This window comes from Budorcas taxicolor, chromosome 23 (genome assembly GCF_023091745.1).
Source record: "Budorcas taxicolor isolate Tak-1 chromosome 23, Takin1.1, whole genome shotgun sequence".
Taxonomy (NCBI): domain Eukaryota; kingdom Metazoa; phylum Chordata; class Mammalia; order Artiodactyla; family Bovidae; genus Budorcas; species Budorcas taxicolor.
Genome location: NC_068932.1, coordinates 41,385,404 through 41,407,289, shown reverse-complemented (window position 1 = coordinate 41,407,289; position 21,886 = coordinate 41,385,404). Strand labels below are relative to the sequence as shown.

At 50.8% G+C, this 21,886-nt stretch overlaps 1 protein-coding gene across 4 annotated transcripts in view; it reads right to left on the bottom strand.

The window, feature by feature from the left end:
- TACC2 (transforming acidic coiled-coil containing protein 2) overlaps positions 1-21,886 on the bottom strand; it is a 231,036-nt gene that overhangs the window by 29,002 nt on the left and 180,148 nt on the right. For 2 of the 4 annotated variants that reach the window (XM_052661039.1, XM_052661040.1), the window contains exons 9-12: positions 18,160-18,296; positions 8,304-9,615; positions 4,230-4,290; positions 2,814-3,108 (exon numbers count right to left, since the gene is read on the bottom strand). In XM_052661039.1, coding sequence (XP_052516999.1) covers positions 2,814-3,108; positions 4,230-4,290; positions 8,304-9,615; positions 18,160-18,296 — 1,805 coding nt within the window. The remainder of the gene's footprint in view (positions 1-2,813; positions 3,109-4,229; positions 4,291-8,303; positions 9,616-18,159; positions 18,297-21,886) is intronic. The other 2 variants (XM_052661042.1, XM_052661041.1) reach the window with 2 other exon arrangements.

Here is a 21,886-nt window from a genome sequence, read left to right as displayed (position 1 = left end):
AAGCAGAGTTTACTAGAGTTTTGTTCCAAACTTACGGATTTACCTATTTGTAAATTTTTTTTGGCAGAAAACAATTCTCGAATATGTCAGTGAGCTAGTGAGTGGTCTTCGTTCCAAGCTGAAGATGAAGAAATGGATGTCACCACTGAATGAGGCACCTATTAGCTTAAAAGGTATTATTAGGATCGCTCTGTTTTCTTGGTGCTTAGTCACTCAGTCATGTCTGAGTCTTTGTAACCCGTTGCACTGTAGCCTGCCAGGCTCCTCTGTCCATAGGTTGCCGTTTCCTTCTCCAGTGGATCTTCCTGACCCAGAGATTTTCTGTTTTCTATGAAAATAATGCATATATCTATTTGATTCCTGGTAATACAACCACATACATATACCACAAAACACATAGACTTTTTGATTCCTGTCTACAATGGCAAGCTCAGGCTGGCTTCTATACTTTTCTATGACATTTAACAGATCCTTTTCAAACCTCAAGAGATGTGAACCAGCAGGAGCTATCAAAATGGCCAGGTCCCCGCTGGTCCTCACCTACTCCTGCTGCTTCTGGGATGTCCACACACCTCCGCACATCTCCCTCACACAAGACGTGAGTGATGCAAAAATCAGACTATGTGGACACTACCCTGTATACCTGCCTAGCCTTCTATTTTCTCTCCATACAAAGCTGTCTTTAGCTCCCACTGTGTTCATGGCGCTGTGAGAAAAGCTGCCTCAGATAGGGTTCTTGTTGTCAAGAAAGACACAATCTAGGGGAGAAACAAGAGATGCACTCGAATCATGGTTACCGCATCAAGCAACCTCAAAGTAGGTTCAGAGCAGGCACTGAGGATAGGCAGCGAGGGGCCATGACCAGGGAAAGGCTGGGAGTGGGCAGGACAAGCCCAAGAGACAGGGAGGTGCGGGGTATCCTGCAGCAGCCACCGCGGAGGGGCTGGATGGGGGTCCCATCTGGTGGGGTTCCTGGCCCAGGGGTGTGTGCAGAGAGGAAGAAGAAGACTGAAGTAGAGCTGAGGCCAGATCCCAGGCCCCCAGGGTCACGGTGGAGTAAGATGGTCACTGTTAAGCCTCCCAAGCCCCCGGCCGCAGGGCTAACCTGACAGCCAACCAAAGCCTCCATTATTCAGAAAATACAGTGCCCTGAAGTCCAAGTCTTTCAACATCAAAATACAGAAAGGCGTGTCATAAGATAAGCATCCACAGTCTCCCCCAGACTTGAAACAGCTCTCACTGTACCAATACTCAGAAACCTCTGGGCACAAGGCAAGCCACCCAGGCCCCAGATCAAGAAAAGCCTCCAGAGGAAGCTTTCCAAGTTAAAAAGGGCAGCAGTGGAAACAAGAACATAGAGCACAGACTTGAGGACACAGTGGGGAAAGGAGAGGGCGGGATGAATTGAGAGAGTGGCATGGACATGTGTAAATTACCACGGATAAAACAGCCAGAGGGGATCTGCTGTATGACGCAGGGAGCTCAAGTCAGATGCCCTGTGACAACCTAGAGGGGTGGGAGTCCCCTGGTGGCTCAGACGGTAAAGAATCTGCCTGCAATGTGGGAGACCTGAGTTCGATCCCTAGGTCAGGAAGATCCCCTGGAGGAAGGCATGGCAACCCACTCCAGTATTCTTGCCTGGAGAATTCCATGGACAGAGAAGCCTGGCGGGCAACACTCCATGGGTCTGAAAAGAGTCGGACATGACTGAGTGACTACACTTTCACTTTTCACTTTCAGAGGGGAGGTGGGAGGGAGGTTCAAGAGGGAGGGGACATACGTACACCTATGACAGATTCACGCTGACGTATGGCAGCTGCTGCTGCTGCCAAGTCACTTCAGTCGTGTCTGACTCTGTGCAGCCCCATAGATGGCAGCCCACCAGGCTCCTCTGTCCCTGGGATTCTCAAGGCAAGAACACTGGAGTGGGTTGCCATTTCCTTCTCCAATATGTACGGCAGAGATCAACACAATATTGTAAAGCAATTTTCCTCCAATTAAAAATAAATTTTAAAAAATATCTTGGTTACACCCTTGCTCCACCCAGGTCAGGGGCAGGAGGTGGCCTCATAGAGATCACGGTTCCTTAGCAGCGCAGAAGTCGATAAGGTTTCCCTGTATGATTGTCCTCATACTGAATGCTACTTAGTTTTTAAGACTTGCTAGAAATTAAGATCTTAGAAAGGGGAAACTCAGACCCATCAACGACAGCCCAGAGTACTGGAATGACGGCCGAAGACTAGGCTCACAAGCCCCACATGAGGTGGGTGGAGGACAGGCCCCATGAGGACTGGGAATGCAGGGTCCCATCATATCCCTCCCTGGAAGGTTCTAGTTGCCGACTTAAGATATATGGATTTTTCAAGCCAAAGAACCAGGCAGACAGCTGCAAGTTGATACATGTTAAGGGGGAAGAAGATATGAATGATGTAAGTGACACGCCTGGGGCCTGTGAGAAGGACTCAGGGTTCTCGCAGGCAAGCCGAGGGGGAGCCTCTGGTTTAGGGCTTGAGCAGAAGGTGCTGGTCACATGGTGGAAGGTCCCTAGGGGCCAATGAACTGTGGGGACCCCGAGAGGCCCCCGGGCCAGTTTACCCAGCTGAGCATTCGACACAAAATCCTCAAGGAACACAAGCCATACAGCTGAGAAGGTACAAAGCTCGGGGGAGCTCAGGGCCAGGTGTTAGTGGGCACTCTGCTAGCTCTTAGCAGGTGCTATGGGTCACGGCACAGCTGGGTTCAAGCCTCAGGCTGTGTTAACAGGCAGCCTAGCTCAGGGAGCCCCGGGAGGCAGCGATCCACAGCACAGTTACCTGGCTTAGCGGTTTCTTTCCTGGCCCTTTGCTCCCTAGGGGCAGTAGCCTCCAAGGCAGGGTGGGAGTCCAGCTGGCCACCACGTTGCTTACCCTCCGTGGGTGAATTGAATTTGGTCTCGTTCACAAAGGTGGACAGGTCCGAGGGCTGGGGGTAGTCCTGTTTGTCAGCCTCCAGATCCACCGTCATGCACGTCCACTTCTGATTGGTGACCGCCAGCTTCTCCTCGTCAGTTGCGTGGACCACCGCTGAGATCACAGGTGGCGTTTCCGGCGTGGCCGCGGGGGTGGGGTCCTACCAGGAGAAGGGAAGCCGTCTCTCCTCTCGTCCCGTATCTGTGCCCACCCACGGGATCTGGGTACCTCCACCAAGGACGGGACCCTGTCACATTCCTCTGCTCAAAACTGTTCCAAGGAAACAAATTCTTTCCTCTATGAATTTCCTTTTCTGATGGCTTGCTTCAGGGGGTGATGACCATGGGTTTAAAAAGGAATCAGGATTTTGTGTTTTGATTATTTGAGACATTCCTGCTCATTCACTTTGAGAAAAATAAAGAAAATTTTTACAACTGGCACTTTTATTAGGACAACTATAGTGTTATGCCCACAAAGGGCTGGACATCAATACCACCGACATCACCCAACAATCATCATGCCTGATGCCAGAGGTAGACAAAGTGAGTTTCAGCCCCATCTCCACAGAGGTGTGCAGCTGAGCAGGGCAGGGTGGGAGCCCAAAAATGTTGCCACAGATGTGGCACTGGACCCAAGACCCCTCTGGTGGGGCTGGGCGCCTCTCTGCAGCCCTGCCCTGGCCAGGGTTGGCCTGGCTGGGGTCTCACTGGCTTGGATGAGGGCAACAGAGGAGATCTGCTTGTTTTATGACCTTGAATGGCCTGACACACATTCCTGGTCTGTACAGGTGAGAGGAACTGGTAAGAGGGAGACAGGGAGCTGTATGAAGAAAGAGCCCAGCCCCCATTTCTTTAGGGGATGGGGTCCCTTTTCCACCCCAGTCCTGGTGCTGGTTACACAATCCAGGGCTCCTCGCGCACGTTCAGTTCTTTTTCACTGAATATGCGTTTATCTCCAGACTTCCTCAACTTGATATTTAAGGATGTTCTCAGCAGATTAACTGGCCAGAACGGACCAGCACGATTCCCAGAGAACTAACATTTTTCCTGGGCATCTGCCAATTCTGGGGACATTCTCTGACATTTCCCCAAGGGAAGTGATCAAAACCAAGTCTTGCAAACACTGAGGGACCCTCCATGTAGACGACAAGGAGAAGGTGTTGGAAACATGGCCGTGATGAGCAACTAACTAGTAGAGGATAAACACCCATCAGTCTTGACTCTCGCCCCCCCCCACCCCCGGGCGAGCGATAAAATGATAAATATCAAGGGAACAGTATACCTGAGAAGGTGGATCAGAGAGAGGAGACCGTTTTGGCGACTTTTTCACCCTAAATGTGTCACTGGAAACAAAATGAGAAATGTAAACACAACGGACAGAGGCACAGAACATTCCAGAGCCGACCGAGGCCCGCAGCGTGAGTGCCGAATATCTGGCCCAGACCACCCTCCTGTCCACACCACTCCCACCCCGAGTGAAAGACGTCCACACCGACAATCCATTCTGATGTTTCAACAGACACTGTTGCCCTCGGGGGAAAGATTCATCAAGCCGGAAGTGTTTTGAAGAGCTGCCATTGTGGAGAGCTGACCCAGAAAGTGAGGCTAACTTTGCCCAGATGCTCTTACTTTAAAAAACCAGAATCTGGTGAGCGGATTAACACGTCTGCATTCATCCAGGAGGGTCTGAACCAACTAAGGTGGCAGAGGGGATGTGAGTTCACGACACCGATGAACAGGAACCAACTGACAGAAGGCCAAGCCGACACGGCACTCAAACAGCTGAAGGAGCCGTGCAGAAATGGGAAGGCAAGGTCTGGGTCTTCGGAGGGAACTGGAAGATTCTCTCCTACATGCAGGAACTCTGAGCCTAATAGGTTCCCGCATCTCTGACCTTCTGGGTGGGATTCTGATTAAAGGCAGGGCCAGGGGTGACATCATTTTTTTTTTTTCCATTTATGGCAGAATACACATAAAATTTACCATCTCAAACACTCTTAAGTGTACAGTTCAGTGAAGTACATACACACTGCTGGGCAACCAAACTCCAGAACTATTTTTTCAGAGAGGAGATCATTAAAAAAAAAAAAAAAATGCCTTTCCTAATCACAATGAACACCTCTGGTCGCTTTTTTGTCCTTCATGTAAATAACTGGGGGTGAGGGTGGGGGAGAGGAGGACCTAAGCAAAGGAGACATCAGCCCAGATTCCTGAAAGATTCAGAAGGAAGGGATTTTTTAGCATAGATGGTTCCATTATATTTACTGGGTGATAGGGGGGTAATTTCCGCAATCAGAATGGAGACTTCTCCACCTGTAGACCAGACTCTGCCCCATGGTCTCAAGCCCCTCAGTGGTCTGGTCCGGCCTCCAGAAAGGCAAAGGCCTGGCGGGGGGGATCCCCTCATCTTACACTCCCACTCTCCATCTCCTGCTCTATGGACAGAGCAATCGGGCACCAAGTTCCTCCTTGTGTTCTCTCAGATAAAACACTCCACCAATGGCATCCAGTTACGAAAGAGATACTATAAATGGTTATTTACAGCATCTGTGGCATCTGTCACACGAACAGTGCCATTACAGCTTGAAGCATATATTTATTCGTGCATATAAATACGCAACTGTGTATTTTACAGTTGCTAAGTGGCTCTAAAATACTGGAGAAACCCCTAGGGCAGAAGAGACCCTGAGAGACTCCACTCTATCCCAGGGCTGCTGGGAGCCTGGGACCAGGCCAGCTTCTCTTGGAAAGACATAGAGGCAAAGAAGAAGCCTGTCCATGGGCCCTTGGGAGCGGCCTGCACGATCTCTCACGGCCTGGAATGCACAGCACTACAGGCACAGAGGTGGTCCGACCTGTTGCTGTTTCCCTCAACAAGGCAACCCCCAGATGGCATGCGGATACCCTGCCCAGAAGCCGCCTGGCGATGGCTCTCACAGCCGTGTGCTCCACTCTGAGCTGACCCTGCATTTCAGGGGGCTCCCATCGGTCTCAATTTGAAACAGCCCAAACATTTCTGCTTCACATGTAGCCAGAGCAAGCAACAGCAGTTCCTGCCTGTGGTCGGACTGGATGGTTATTTTAAGGTGAAGCCACAATACTTTGAAAGCAATCGCCTACTTGTCCCATTTAAAATGGAAGAATGGAATGAGAGTTTAAAAATAAAAAAAAAAGTATGGGTTTCAGATGAAGACATCCAATATGCAAGAGGAGAAAAAAAAAAGAGGTTCCATTCCTGACAAGCAGGCAGATGTTGGATAATCACGTTTTCACAGCCAAGCAGTTTCACTTATGCTAATCACTATGAAACAGACAAATAACCTCTGCTACTGGGAAGCCCCATGCCCCATCATTCCCAGGCCCGCCACAGAAATGTGTAAGCAGCAGCCACGGAAAGGAAATAAAAAAGAGCTTGGAAGCAAAAGCAAAGGCAGGAAAAAGCACATTTGGCATAAGAGGCAGATTCCGTTAAATTTACTTACAACAGAGAACATACAGACATCACATCTTCAACCATCCTAAGACAAGAAGACAAAGAAAAAGAGAGACAGACAGAAGGAACTGACAAAAAAGATAAATCTGCAGATGACTGGCTATTGACGGGGCCGTCCAGTGTTCGGCTTGGACGCGGGGGCGACATCCCAGCTTTTTGGAGAGGAGCTGTCGGGGAACACCTTCCTCCCTCAGCTCCAATTATCCCATAAAGTCTTGGTGGCTCAAAGAGCCTTGCCACCCCAGTGAAGGACTCCTAGCCATCTGCACCAGAGGTGAGACCTGCGGACAGGTAGGCGTCCCTGACCTCAGTCGGCTCTGGTGACAGAACAGAACAGAACCAAGCTGTCTTGTGGGGGAGGAGAAGGTGATGCCTTCAAGTTGACTCTCAACCCACCAAAATGAGACAAATGGCTTTGTGGTGTGGCCATTTCCTTTTTCTCCTGTTCGAGGCTTAAAATAAAGCTTCCAACACAGATTCTAGGGAATCTTTAAGAAGGGCGTGGTTTAGCAGGTGATCTAAAAAAAACCAAGTCCACATTTTTGGCCAGGACTGCCTTCCAGCCACCACCACCACCCAAGGTCAAAGCCTGCTTAGAGACCCTCTTCTCAGGAAGCCTCGGGTTCTTCTCAAATGTTAAATGTTTGGGGGCGGTGGGGAGTGGTGGGGAGTGCAGAAAGAGAGGTAAGCAGGTTACCCTATCTTGATCTGTGCCAGGCAGACTCAGAGGGGCCAGCATTCATGGTCTGTTCTGCTGAGATGCCACCAGAAGCCTGGCCTTCTGGTCAAATGATTGATGATACTTCACTCGAGAGCAAGGAGAAAGGCTCCAAGCACCAAACCACACTACACTTGGACCAAAGCCCCAAGGATGGACCTGCAGCCATCCTGGGCTGGACTCCAGAGGCATGGACATGTGTATCAAGTGCAATCCACTCAACCACAGTCTGGACAGCAGACCCGATTACTCATGGCCTCCTGGAGACTGTGGGGACAGCTTCTCCCTTTCAGGTTCCATTGATCTTTTCTGGATCCACAGGGCCTGTGGACTCTCATCTATGAAGATGAGTAGATAAAGGGGCAGAAACAACACGGGTGCTTCCTACAGGGTAGCCAGGGTACAGGAAGGGGCCCAGACCAGGCCTCTCTCTCATGGGCTTCTTGAGTCTATTGTGTTTGCCTCTTGGGCTTGTTGTTGTTCAGTAACTAAGTCGTGTCCAGCTCTTTGCGACCCCATGAACTACAGCACGCCAGGCTTCCCCATCCTTCACTATCTCCCTGAGTTTGCTCAAACTCATGTCCACTGAGTCAGTGATGCCATTCAACCATCTCATCCTGTCGCCCCCTCTCCTCCTACCTGCAGTTTTTCCCAGCATCAGGGTCTTTCCAATGGCCTAATGTCTCATTAAAGGGCAGAAACAAATACTGCAAAATCTTAATAACATTTTAAAGGGTGGATCCCTTAGTTTCCAGGCCACTCCAAAAAGCAATTCACATGTTAAACAGAAAATGCTAAATCACCAATAGGGAGGCTGACCAGGCCACCACTGGGCTGTTCCCTTTCCATGGATTCCCTCACTCTCTCCTGAGGTTCAAGGTCAGGTCTTCAGCTACAAGTAAAGCTTTAGACCACTAACTGATCGAGGCAAGAGGTCAAGGACTCTAGACCCAAAGGGATGTGAGGATGGGACACAGCACCACTATGGGCGCGGACAGGAATGAAAATGGGTACCCTGCTGCAAGCATGTGGCGCTGTGGCAAATGGCGGGGGGCACGGCAGCCCAGGTTTCCAGGCAAGTGAGCAACGATACAGCCAGCGCCCAGCCCCACCTCTGACCTTACCACCTGCACCCCTGAACTTACGTCTTGAGGGGCGTCTTCTTCTTCTTGGCGGGCTTGTTCAGCCCATCCCCGTCCACTCCATTGGCTTCGATGGCACTGGCTGGGATCTCAAAGGAGGCTGGGGATTTAGAAGGTGAGCTGGGGGCCTTAGAGCACGTCTTAAAGGGATCAGTGGACTCATCACAGGCGTCCGGGTCAAAGTTGTAGGACTGTTGGGGCAGTTTGGGAGACTCCTGCATTTTTGAGGTGGAAGAAAAAGGGTTAAAATTGGGGTCATCCCACTTGTCAATATCAAAGGTGTAGGTACCTTTAGCGATAGGGATGTCATTGGGTTCAGCAGGGGACCTGGTAGGCGAGGCAGGGGTGTTGTCGAGTTTCTCGGGTGTTTTTTTCATCTTTGGCCTCCTTAGGGGCATTTTGGCAACCGGCTTTTTGCCTATCTTTTTAGTGGGAGGCGGGGTTTCCTGCTGGGTGTCCCAACTACCCTTGTCCTCAGAATAGTCAAACTCCAGCCTCACTGAGAGGCCTTTGGCTGGGGAGTCCTCTTGCCCCCCACTATCTGATGGGGTCACCTCCACTGCCTCAGGGGCCGTGGCCGGAGGCAGGGTTCTCCTTCCAATGGGAGGTGAGTTCTGCACTCTGCCACCCCCCGAAACTGGGGGGACGGCCCCTTCTGCAGCCTCACAGTCCAGGGGGCAGGCCGCCTTGGGGGCAGCAGCAGGTTCTGGGGGTGCCTCCTCCGATAAGGCTGATCTGGAGCCTTCGGCCCTGGCCAGTTCTGGTCTCGTTCCGGCTGTTTGATTCTCTTCGCTGGGGTCAGGGCTCTCTCCGGTCGGCTCGTGCTGCGTCTCTCTCACTGGGGGCGTATCAGGGGGTTTCTTAGTGGTCTGTTTCTTTTTTAAGGAAGGTGGCCTCGGTTTCTTAGTTCGCTTAAGGGTACTGGAAGCACTGCTCGAACCCACACTGTACGCATCCGCGACTGGGGCCGTGGCCTCGGGGTTGCCTGAGCAAGAAGCACCATCAAAGTCACTAGCTTGCAGACTGAGCGAGCGGGACAACGTCGACTTAGAGGTGGGGACGGAGTCCGTGGACTTCCTCCGTGAGTTCACCTTGCAGTCCTGATTCTTAGGGTCTGAGGCGCGAGGCTCCAAGGTCTGAAGGTTATCCACCAGCTCGATGTTGTCAAAGTCCAAGTTGTAAGTCCCACTGCTGGCTATCGGCTTGTCTTCATCGAAGACGGCAGAGAAGGAGTGTGGTGGGGGATGGAAAGGACTGCCTTCCACGGAGCTGCTGCGGGGGCCATCGGGGACGGAGGCCGGCTCAGAGCTGCATCCTGAGGGAACGGAGACAAAGCCATAGTTGAAGGAGACAGGACACTTAAGAGAGTCCCTCTTCTAGTGCCAGACCATCACCACCCTCTAACACCAGAGCCCCAGGCCAGCCCGCCCACCCCTCAACAAGCACGCTGCTTGGGTACAAATCCTGCTCTCACCAGGCAGCTCCAGGCCCTGAACAAGCAGACCCTCAGCTTTCTCATCTGTAAAATGGGACCAATAAGAGCTGTTTAAAGGGTACCTTTAAACACTGTCATCTAAAATACACTTACCTAGACTTCCCCAGTGGTCCAGTGGCTAACACTCTGCACTCCCAGTGCAGGCAGCCCAGGGTTCGACCCCTGGCTGGGGAACGAGACCCCACATGCTGCAACTAAAGAGCCCTCCTGCTGCAACTTTAAAAAAAGAAAAAGGAAAAAAAAAAAAAAAAACCCTGTATGCCAAAACTAAAAATGCAATGAACATCGATGATCCTGTGTGCCACAACTAAGGCCTGAAACAGCCAAAAAATACATATTAAAAAAATTTAAAACACATTTACCAAGCGCCAGATCAAAGCAAGGCACCATTCTGGGCGTTGGGGCCTCCATAACGAACAAAATCCTTGCCCTCCTGCAAGTTAGGTTCTTTAGGGAGAAGACAGTCAAGAAGCAATTAACAAGTAACATGTATGGGCTGTCAGATGGTGGTAAGTGCTAAGGAAAAAAAGAAAGTCAGGGTAGGAGTGTTGCAATTTTAAAATAAGGTAGTTGAGCAAAGCCCATCAACGAAAAAACATTTAAGCCAAGATCAGAAACAAGATAAAGGTGTTTATCTTTATCTGTGGGGATATCTGGGGGAAAGCATCCAAGGCAAAGGGAACAGCAAGTGCAAAGGTCCTGGGGTCAGTCCACACGTGGGGTGTTGCAGAAATACCAAAGGCCAGTGTGGCTAAAGTAAAGGAGAGGAGCAGGAAAGGAAGACAGAGAAATAATGCAGGTAAAACATAGTGAGCCTTCAGTAAATATTAGCTACTATCATCAACCAGCCTGCTCTAGAATATGCAGAGCCTTTAAGTGCAGGCCCCAGGCAACTGCAGCAGAGCTAAGCTTAAGCATCTGCCACCTGTCCCGACTCTAGGCACCCCCTGAAATCTCTCCCTCCAACCCTACCTGCCACGCCTCTCTTCTCAACTTCCCTCTCATCCATTCTCTCTCCATTTTTTTGCAGCTTCCTCCCAGCTTCCCCTCCCGCTCAGCCAGTGCCAGCCAAGGATGCTGCTTCTTATTTTAAAACATGCTGTGGATGCCCTGGGCTTCCCAGGTGGTGCTAGGGGTGAAGAACCCACCTGCCAAGGCAGGAAACAGAAGAGATGTGGGTTCGATCCCTGGGTTGGGAACAGCCCCTGGAGGAGGGCACAGCAACCCACTCCAGTATTCTTGTCTGGAGAACGGGCTACAGTCCATGGGGTCGCCAAGAACTGGACACGACAGAGCACACAGGCACGTGGACGCTCCGGATGCTGGTCAAGAGATGCTCCATCACCTCACGGCCCCACTGCTCCACGGGGATGCAACCAGCCTGGCCTTGTCTCGGCTGCCCTAGGTTCTGCCTGCACCAGGTGGTGCCCTGCGTGCTCTCCTGGCTTCACAGAGACTCTGGGCAGCCTAGATGCCAGAAAATGATTGGCCAGAAGACCAAAGATGTGTAAATAGACAAAGGGGAGGAAACGTTGCAAAGTGGTCCGCAGAAGAAGGGATTAAAGAGCTGGCACAGGGACTTCCCTGATCCAGTGGTTTGGCCTCCACACTTCCACTGCGAGGAGTGGGGCACGGGTTTGATCCCTGGCCAGGGAACTGTTAATAAGATCCCGCATGCTGCACAGTGAAGCCAAAAAAGGGAAAAAAGAGAGAGAGAGAGCTAGCATATACGCGACTTGGACCAGCATTCCCAAAGTGTGTTTCACTGACAGCAGTTATATCCTGCAGTACCTACCCCATCCCCTGCTAGAACAGCTGCCAGATGAAATATAGGATGTTCAGTTAAATTTGGATTTCGGATAAACGAACATGTTTTTTATATAAATATGCCCCAATCACTCATTATTTATCTAAGATTCTACTTTAACTGGATGCTCTGTACGTTTGTTTGCTAAATCTGGCAGCCCTAACGCCTCATTCCAACAAACTAACAAAGTTTGGGAGATGTTTGCTTCCCTGAGAGCTTGGTTGGTAAAGAATCTGCCCGCAATGCCAGAGACCTGGGTTCGATCCCTGGGTTGGGAAGAGCCCCTGGAGAAGGGAAAGGCTACTCACTCCAGTATTCTGGCCTAGAGGGATCACAAAGAGTCGTACATGACTGAGCGACTTTCACTTTCTTTTTCACTTAACACCCGAACTGGCTTCTCACTGTAGATTTTTTCAGGGCCACTCACACTCATGGCTGCGACTCCAAGGGGGTGAGCACTTGGCAGAGAACCCGAGGAGATGAAGGGCTGCCCGGGAGATGACAACACAAGGAAACTTCCAGCCTCCTGAGTTCAGGAGCTGCTCTGATTTATCTTTGTCTTCCCCGGACTTGTCACACTTTCTCTTGCTGGCTGAATAAATGCCTCTGGCATTGAGATGACCTTCTGGAAGCAGGTCTGTTCGCCAATCATGGTGTCAAACCTTCCCTTCTCTTTGGCATCCAAAGCCACCCCAGGCCCTACTTGGAGCATATGTCCTAGACGATGGAACCTCTCAACCTTTTCCACCAAAAGATTTGCCATGTCTCAAACACACTCTTGATTCATGCTCATCTCAAAAGAAGATGTCCCCTCCCTCCTCCTTTCTAAAACCAATTTCCTCCAGAGACTTGCACCCTCCTTCCATCAGCAGTTGGCTCCTCTTCCTGCCCTGGACACACAGTGCAGAGGGCACAGAAGGGCCAGGGAACACAGAGGATGCAGCGTTTCAAGTGGGCCTTGTGGGAGGCAGAATGAGCCTCAGTGCTTCCCATCATTTCCAAAGCAAGGCCCACAACTGCCAGCCTGCTTTCTCCCAGGCTACTAGGCACATCCCAGCAGCCTTATGAGGCCCTTCAGATGTCAGGAGTTCTCCCTAAACCACGAAACACGCAGCAGATATTCAGCTTAACCATCTGCTCACTCTTTTCCCCAGAAGAAAAGCTCTCTGACTGCCTAATGTGGCTTTCCTCTTTAGACATGACATACCATAATTAAATCATCATGGACCAGGAAATCGAATCTTGGTGCAAGGTTTCTAAGCCCCTGCACTGTGCCCATGTCAGGACAGTAAGTATTTTGTCTCAGTGTGTTGGGAGGGGGGGAGTGTTGGGGGAGATACTGTTCACTGTAGGATATCTAGAAGAATCTTTGGCTTCTGCCTACAAGATGCCTTTACCCTCCCCAACCCTTAACTGTGACAACCAAAAATGTGTCTGAAAGCCTTAGTTGATCAGTCGTGTCCAACTCTTTGCAACCCTATGGACTGTAGCCTGCCAGGCTCCTCTGTCCATGGGGATTCTCCAGGCAAGAATACTGGACTGAGTAACCTATCCCTTCTCCAGGGAATCTTTCCGACTGAGGGATCAAATCCGGGTCTCCTGCATTGCAGCTGGATTCTTTTTACCGTCTGAACCAGCAGAGAAGCCCAAAAATGTGTCTCAGTTCAGTTCAGTCGCTCAGTCATATCTGACTCTTTGTGACTGCAACATGCCAGGCTTCCCTGTCCATCGCCAACTCCTGGAGCTTGCTCAAACTCATGTCCATCGAGTCCATGATGCCATCCAAAATGTGTCAAAAATGTGTCTCACTCAGTTCAGTTCAGTTCAGTTCAGTCGCTCAGTTGTGTCAGACTCTGCAACCCCACAGACTGCAGCACGCCAGGCTCCCCAGTCCATCACCAACTCCCGGAGCTTACTCAAACTCAAGTCCATTGAGTCAGTGATGCCATCCAACCATCTCATCCTCTGTTGTCCCTGTCTAGAAATTGCCAAATGTCCCCCGGGAATGGGGCACAATAATCCCTGGTTGAGAACCACCGTCTTACTGTCTGGCAACCAGAGCAGGGTTGGGAGGGCCCTTCGGTTCTCTTCAGGAGAAGCCCTAGACCAGAGAAATGGGCCACTGCCACACGCAGGCCTTGATTTTCCAGAGCAGGTGTGGGCCAGCTGGATTCCCAGTCGCCCGCACTGGACTTCTAAATGCTCACACACCGTATCAACACGAAGACAATGTATTCATTCATTCCTATGTATCCGGGCCTCCCCAGTGGCTCAGTGGTAAAGAGTTGCCCTGCCAATTCAGGAGATGCAGGTTTGATCCCTGGGTTGGGAAGGTCCCCTGGAGAAGAAAATGGCAACCCACTCCAGTATTCTTGCCTGGGAAATCCTATGGACAGAGGAGCCCGGCAGGCTACAGTCTATGGGGTCGGACTGAGCACACACACACGCATTCCTACACATCAGATAATCTGGGTGCCTCCTATACGTCAGCCACTGGGAGGCATGCTGTGGACACAGAGGTAAGGAGGGTCAGGACCCCAGAGGGATCCACCCCACCAGGCAGACCTGGACAGTGCTTGCCCTGGCTCCAGATTCGGGCCCACTCTGAGAACAAAGTCAGCCTCCTTGGTTCATGACGCTCAAAGGCTCACGAGGTGGTTCGTGGCAGCAGCAGTCCAGTTTGGGCCACTGGAACAAATCCACAGGCTGAATGAAGAGCTCTGGAGGCCGGAAGCCCAAGGTCAGGATGTCCCCAGTCCTCCTTGACTTGCCGACGGGCATCTTCTGTCTGTATCGCACACGTATTTGCTCAATATGAACTCACCTCCTGATGTCTCCTCTCCCCCGACTGTCTTCAAAGGCCATACCACTTAGCCGCGCTGACCGCTTCTAACTGGAGCACTTCTGCCAGCTGTGCTGCGCATCCCTCCCCTCCCCCCATCCCCTGTGAGCTCACCCTGGGCAGAGATCTACGGGCCCAGAGGCACAAAGGTGCTAACACAAGGCACCCTTGCCCTCAGACGCTTAGCTTCATCCAATATATCAAAAGGGAAATGGTGCCATACAGAGGGAGCCTAGCTCTCCATCTTCCAAGTATATGAATAATAACCGATTGTAATTAATAAGGGCTTCCCTGGTGGCTCAGGGGTAAAGATCTGCCTGCAACGCAGGAGCCTCGAAAGATGTGGGTTCAATCCCTGGATTGGGAAGATCCCCAGGAGGAAGAAATAGCAACCCACTCCAGTATTCTTGCCTGGAGAATCCCATGGACAGAGGAACCAGTGGGCTACGTTTTATAGGGTTTACTCCCACATCTCACTGGGAAGCAGGTGATGAGATGCCCCACATATACAGGCTTGGAGCCCTGGGGATCCTTCCCTCATCTGAGCTGGGATGAAACATGCAAATAATGTAACACAGGTCTGGTACATGGCGGACGCTAAATGGAGCTATTGTTTGATTACGGGACATTTCATTACATCTTTTGGTGGCCAGTCCTGAGTTCTAATAATGCGGCCACCCTACAGCAACCAAGCGTCCTGATCACAGAAGCATGAGAAGTGGGAGTGGAAAGGATCTCAGAGGACTCACGGGTCACTCTTTTCATTTTACAGATAAGAAAACTGGGCTCAGGTAAGCCACATCTCGGCACAGCCCAGAAGAGCGGCAGATGCAAGGTGGCCACCAGGGTCTCAGCCCCACTCCTCTCCCACGGCGCACAATCATGCAAAGCCCAAAATAAAGTGATGGATTACTTTGCAAAATGTAAGTTTCCAGGAGGAAAAATTATGTCCTTATTCACAGCCCAAGGTCTCGTCTATTATTTCCTGAGGTTCTCTTGGTACCTTTAGCAACGACGCAGGCACTTCACAGTGGCAAACCAAACAACAGATGTTCCCCTCTTGCCCTTTCTCTCCTGTGGTTCCCAGAAGGATGCTTTCTTCTCCTCCATGGGCATGCACGGCCACCTCCCCACTCTGGGTAATGTCCCATGATGTCTACAGAAGGGACAAGCAGAGCTTTCAAATGAATGTGGCAAATCAAACGGACTTCTGTGCAGCCCAAGCCAGGGGGCTTTAGGCAGACACAATCCCGACCTTCAGCGTCCTCACTGTATAATCCACATTTAGCCTCACTATAGTTTTCCAAGGAGGAGAAGCATAAAGTTGGACTCCAACTGGTACAATCAAAAGTTCTGTGGGGCTGTGACTCATGGCCATGCATGGCTCCAACCCCTTCTGGCAGGGGGTCTCTCTTAATCCTCCATAATATTCACTCTTTCAGAAACTGCCATCTAAGCCAGGGGCGGGTATTGTGCTTGAGAGTGTGTGTGTATGTTACAATGGAAATTGTTCATTGCTTTATTGAAAAAAGAAGTAGGCAGAAGGAACAAAGACAGGCTGAAGAAAAGAACGAGGGTTGCAAACCATCCCCAGAAGCGATCAGGACATAAAAAACTGGAAATCCCAGAGGACACACGCATGCTGGCAGCAATGACTGCCCTTGGGACGCCGTGTGATGCTCAAGGATGGACCACACTTTGTCTTAGGCCTTCGTTCTCCTTCTAACATCCTTTCTAAGGTATCCCACACATGCAGAGTGTGAACTTATTACACCCATAAAAAAAAGATCATTTATTCTTAAGTGGATGTTTGATGTAAGGATTAAAATGTATTCGTCATTCAGCTGCTTTCCATTAAAACCTCAGGGTGAAATTTCTACGATATTGTAGGAAATGAAATTTTTACATACTTTACTATATGCAAAAGACTCTCTGAGAACTATAAGCAGCCCTTCCTGCTTCTTCCTCACCTTAAAATCAAACAAATTTCAATCATCACCCTCTTAGAGCTTAGCACCTAGACTAATGGTGCAGAATCAGGTACTACTAACTGATAGCTGTCAGAAAAGGGAGACTGAAAATTGCATTCATCAGATCCCAGCAAAGGTGTCTCTTCCTCTCCCTCCAGCACCAGGGAGCATATGTGCTTAGGAACAAAGCCCCAGGAGTGTCTGCCGTTAATCAACGGCCAGGCTGAAGCCAGAGCGGGTGGAATGGATTCCACCCATTTCTTTCTAAGACCAACATCAAGGTCAAAATGGCTTTTTATTTTGCCATTCACCTGGCTCCTGGCTAGCGCAGGAGTACGAATGGACGCTGGCCCCCTCCTCCATTCCCCAGCCTCCATCCCTCACCTGGGGCAGCCTCTAAGCACAGGTGTGTGGACATCCACTTGTATGTCCCAGCCCCGGCCTTGGTTCCCTCTCGGCTAAAGGGTGTAAACATGGGCACAGTCAGCTTCGGGAAGATGGGACAGAAGAAGGAGCCTGGGTGGGCCCAGGAAGCGGCTGCTCCCAGGTATCCAGGACATGGTCCGGGGGAGCTCAGCTCTACAGACTTTTACTGCCAGGGCTGCGGCCGAGGAAGGCAGAGTGGGGCCCTCTGAAGTTCAGGGTCCAGAGGAGGCTGTCTGGCTCTGGAGACGGCACCACCTGGCCCCCTAATGGGCCTAGGGGGGCCATTTCTGAGCCATGTGGTCTCTTGACCAGCCTGTGTGGACATTTCTGGACCACCTGGCCCCCAACCAGCTCGTGGGGTCATTTCCGGCAACCTACATCTCTTTCCAGGCCTCGTGTGAAACTCTGATGCTCGAGGTGGTCCCGCCCCTGCTGTTGTCACTGGAGGGTACACACAGATGACAGCAGGCAGGAGGGCGGGTTGGAGGCTGGGGCCCGAGATCTGTCCTGTCCTCCCCCATCCACACCCCCGGTAATCACTGCATCTGAAAGGTCTTTAAGTCACACTAGCGGAGAATGGATGTGGGGAAGTGATAGGAAATCTGGATAGTCTGAAGTTAATGAGGAATAAAGGACTCACCCCAGCACAGATTCACCCGCCCACCACTTTCTCTTCTTGCCCATTTACTAATTATCATCCCCAAGCCCACGTGGCCTTCCGTTGTTCAGTCGCTCAGTCGTGTCCAGCTCTTTGTGACCCCATGGACTGCAGCACACCAGGCTTCCCTGTCCCTCACCACCTCCCAGAGTTTGTTCTAACTCTGTCCATTGAGGCAGTGATGCCATCCAACCATCTCATCCTCTGTCTTCCCCTTCTCCTGTGTCCTTTAATAAAAATGCAGGTCACATGGGTGACCAGAACCAGTGCTCTTATGGGAGCCAGGGGCCAGATATTAGAATCCAAGATTGCACCAGAAAATTCCAAGACCCCACTGTCCCATACAAACCCAGCTCTGGGGGTTGGCTGAAAGGCACCCAGAGTTAAATGCACTATTTCTTCAGAGGCCACCTCTAAACTTCTACAAAGCAAACACAAAATAACCCACCGTACTCCTGGACCCTTAGTTTTCACCACATAAAACAAAGCCCAGAGCTGAGAGGCCCCAAGCCTGGGGAGGACCTAGAGAGCTCCAGCGACAGTCCCCAGGGGTGGGTGCCCGCCTCCAGCCGGGTGCCCAGAGGAGCCGCTGTGAGTGTCCCCGGGGCTCAGCAGTAGGGCTGCCCCCACGCCACCCCAGGGGTGCCGGGCCCTTGGTTACCTGGTTCTTCCAGGGGAGCCTGCACGCTGACCTCAGGTGCTGCAATGACTTCGGGGGGTGGCGGGGGTGGGGCTGGTGGAGCTTTGACGGGGGTTGTGGACTCCGGAGTCTCAAATGCTTCTTCAGAGTCAGAACTCCTGATGGAGAGAGACAGGGAGAAGCACAGGTTAGACAGGGGCCGGGGCTGTATTTGCTCCAAGGGACCGGTGCTGAGGAGCAATGCACGGCCTAATGACCCCTCCCGGGACCACCGCAACCAGGCCCGCAGCCCAATTAAATGGTCCAGGGCCAGCCTTGAAATAGCATGCTTCCTAGGAGTGAATCTCATTAGCACCAGCTTTGGGCCCAAATGACAGAGTCTTTGAACTCAGCTCTACTCGAAATACACATTTCTGACCTCAGTGGCAAATACAACAGTAGAATCCTTTGAACAACTTTGGCACGTGTTACTTGGCATCAATTCAGTCAAACCGATAGGGAAGCATTCCCAGGGACACTTGGCAATGCTGTGGTTCCAACACATTCAAAGGACCCTCACCCCATGAAGTGGAATCTCACTCGGCCCCTTCCCCTCACCCCACCACTCTCTCCCACTGCCATTCCTTCCCCAGCGCATCACATAACTTGTTATTATAGATGTATTCACTTTCTAATCATGTTAATTATATTTCTCCTCGACTGAGCTGAAAAGGCCAAGAGGGCAGCCTTTTTTGTTTTGTGTTTTTTTATCAAAGCATCTCCGAGTCCAAACCAGGAGGCAGTGAATAAACATCTGTTAAGTCAATGAAGGAAGGCATGAAAGCTGGCAAGTCAGTGGAGGATGTGTCAGACTAAAGCTCAAAGCACAGCCTGCTGATCCCAGCAGTATGAAAATCGCCCTTGCTGGTCTGCAGTGATGTCTGCTCTCAAAGAAGATTCTTTACCCAGAGAAAGGAACCAAAACCCCACCCAGAGGAATGCCCGCCATTCCACCCTGTAACAAGGGGAAGGGCCTCACAAAGCTAAAAAAGCCTTATCCTGGCTTGAAAATCAAGGGCAGGTAGCCCTTCTCATCACCCTGCTTCCACTAGGGACTCAATTTCGAGCCAGAAAGGATGAGGCATCCCCAAATCACTGAGCCAGGCATGTGTCCTCAGGCTGGAGGGCAGCTCCTTACGGGCTCAGATTGTGGAGGGGTCTGTGGTGCCGGCTTCAGCTCACTTTGAGGATCAGCAGCATCACCCAGGCTCATTCCCATCTCAGGATATTTTAAGTTGACCAAAATGCCACTTATTTATTTGCAACAAGGAAGGTAATTACCAAGACGATGGATACTTAGGGTTGCTGCTGGCACAAGCGACCCAGCAGGCAATTTGGCAGAAGATATATAATCAGAGAGCGATGCATCAGGCACATACGGACGCTGAAACGCTCATAGAGCTGAACATCCACAAGGATCAAAGGACCAGTGTCCTCCCCAGAAGTCAGCATCTTCTAAAGACCGTCTGCCAGCCAGCAGAGAGCACCACGACCAACCAATCCCTCCGCAGTCAGCCAGGGCAGGAGAAAAAGAGCCATTTGGTGAGTCTCCTCCAGAAAATCTCCATCCAGGTTTTTACAACTTGTGTGTCAGAGACTCACTTTATCGGAGCCAAAGATCCCCCACTCCCATCCTTCCAAGGACCCTGGCTCCTGCAACCAGCCACATAGCTCTCCAGGGACACAAAGAGGTGAAGAGAAATATCAGAGCTGGATTCGACGGAATCCAATGAGCTGAAGCCTGTTTACTATCAAATTTCACAAGACTTAATTTATACAAATGCAACAGGGGCCATACCAACTTTTACAAACACACATTAATATTAAACGTAGCTTTCATCTGGGGTGGCGGGGGGGCGGGTAGGGTGGCGGGGTAGGGCAGGATTTAAGATCCATGCCTGGACAACCACAGATCTAGGTAGCTGAACTTTTGCAGAATCTTTTAACTGGCATGAAAAACACAAGGAAGTCATGCAACCAAGCAGCAAAGACGAACAGTAGTTTAGATCTGCCTGGTGGGCTCTGGGTGTAGACCTGGCCCCCAGCTTTGCACGCATCAGCAGCAATGTTGAAGAGACGCACACAGACAACTTGCCTCTTTCCTGGGTTTCCATGAAGGACCTGCAGACCCGAATCCCCACTGCCGGTTACCGTTGTCCACATCCACCGGGCCCATGTCCACCAGGAGGCCAAAGCCATTTCCGCTGAAGAAGAGCTTCTGTCCCCAAACTTCTACCCCTAATTCCTTTGCCGATATGTCTGGGTTCTGAATCTCTTTACGATGTCACGAGAAACCTAGCCGCCGCACCACCAGGCAGGGATGCTCTGAGCTTCCCCAACGGCCAGCAGAGACGCAGAGGGAGCTCTTCCCACGGCTTCTGCATCCCCGGGCTCCAGCGACGTGTGGCTTCAGAGCACAAAGGGCCCCTGATCTTTCCCAGCAGCATAAGCAAGCGACAGGGAGGGCCGGACGCTCCTGAATTCAAGCTGCAGAATTCCAATGAGGTCTCCCCAGCTCGCAGCTGCCCAGCGTGCACACCTGCTCAGAGAGCACCACTATTCACCAGGGCCCCGTGTGGGAGGCAGTGTCAGGGGAGGGCAAGGGTACACCAGGCCCCTTGTGAGGCTCCTCGCCTTGTTTACTACGAACCTTTTCTGCATCAGAACACCAGAGGCTACCAGGGACCCCTACAATGGCATTCACTTCCAGCACCACGCGCTGTTTTCATATTTTCACACCCTCCCCCAGGAGTGGAGAGCAAGTTAATTAGAGGAGGAGGACGGCAGCTTTTTTAATTAGCTCTTTTCTCCCTATTCGGCTTCTCAGAGGGGGCTCAGAAACATTCCCAAGAGCGGGGATTTCTGCAGTCCACCCACAAAGAGCCTGGACATAAACATAAAGCAGCATTCCAGAGTCCCAGTGCATGAAAGCAGCTTTCCTTGGCTGTGCAATTATTTTTTTCCTACAAGAAGAACTGAAAGTACGGGAAATTATTCTGCAAAGGCATCACACGTTTTTAAAATGAAAAAGCAAGTATGTTAATTTGCCAAGAAGCTGTGTCAGAAAGAGAAATGTGCCATTACAGTCCGCTAAAATGACTCTAAATTACGGAGAAATGTATTTACCAGGATATGCAAATACTAGGTTCTCCATAAGTAAATATGTAAATGAATGCAAATATAATAAGGTATATGCACTTCCAAAGTGTAAAGGTGTACCTCTTAATGGCCGGGCATGAAATATAATGACTTTAATTCCCAGCATAAAGAGCATTCTAATAGCTACCATATGTTGAACTTTTTTGTTACATATCAAGCACTGGACTAAGCCATTTGCACATTTCTCTACAAGCTACAAAATATCCCGCTACTGGAGAGCAGGCCCGTTCTGCAGATGACACAGCTATGGCTTAGAGAGGCACACTGCTTAGCCCAAGCCCACTTCATTAGTAAACTAGGGAAGTGCAGGGCTCAAATCTAGAAATGTCTGCCTGTAAAATCTGTGCTGTCTTACTAATACATCAGTGGCTTCTAAACCTTTCCAGCAACAAAACTATTTTTCTAAATGCATCTTATGCGAATTTCCTATGATTCTTTACCAGTTGAGCCACCAGGGAAGCCCAAGAATACTGGAGTGGGTACCCTATCCCTTCTCCAGCAGATCTTCCCAACCCAGGAATCGAACCAGGGTCTCCTGCATAGCAGGAGG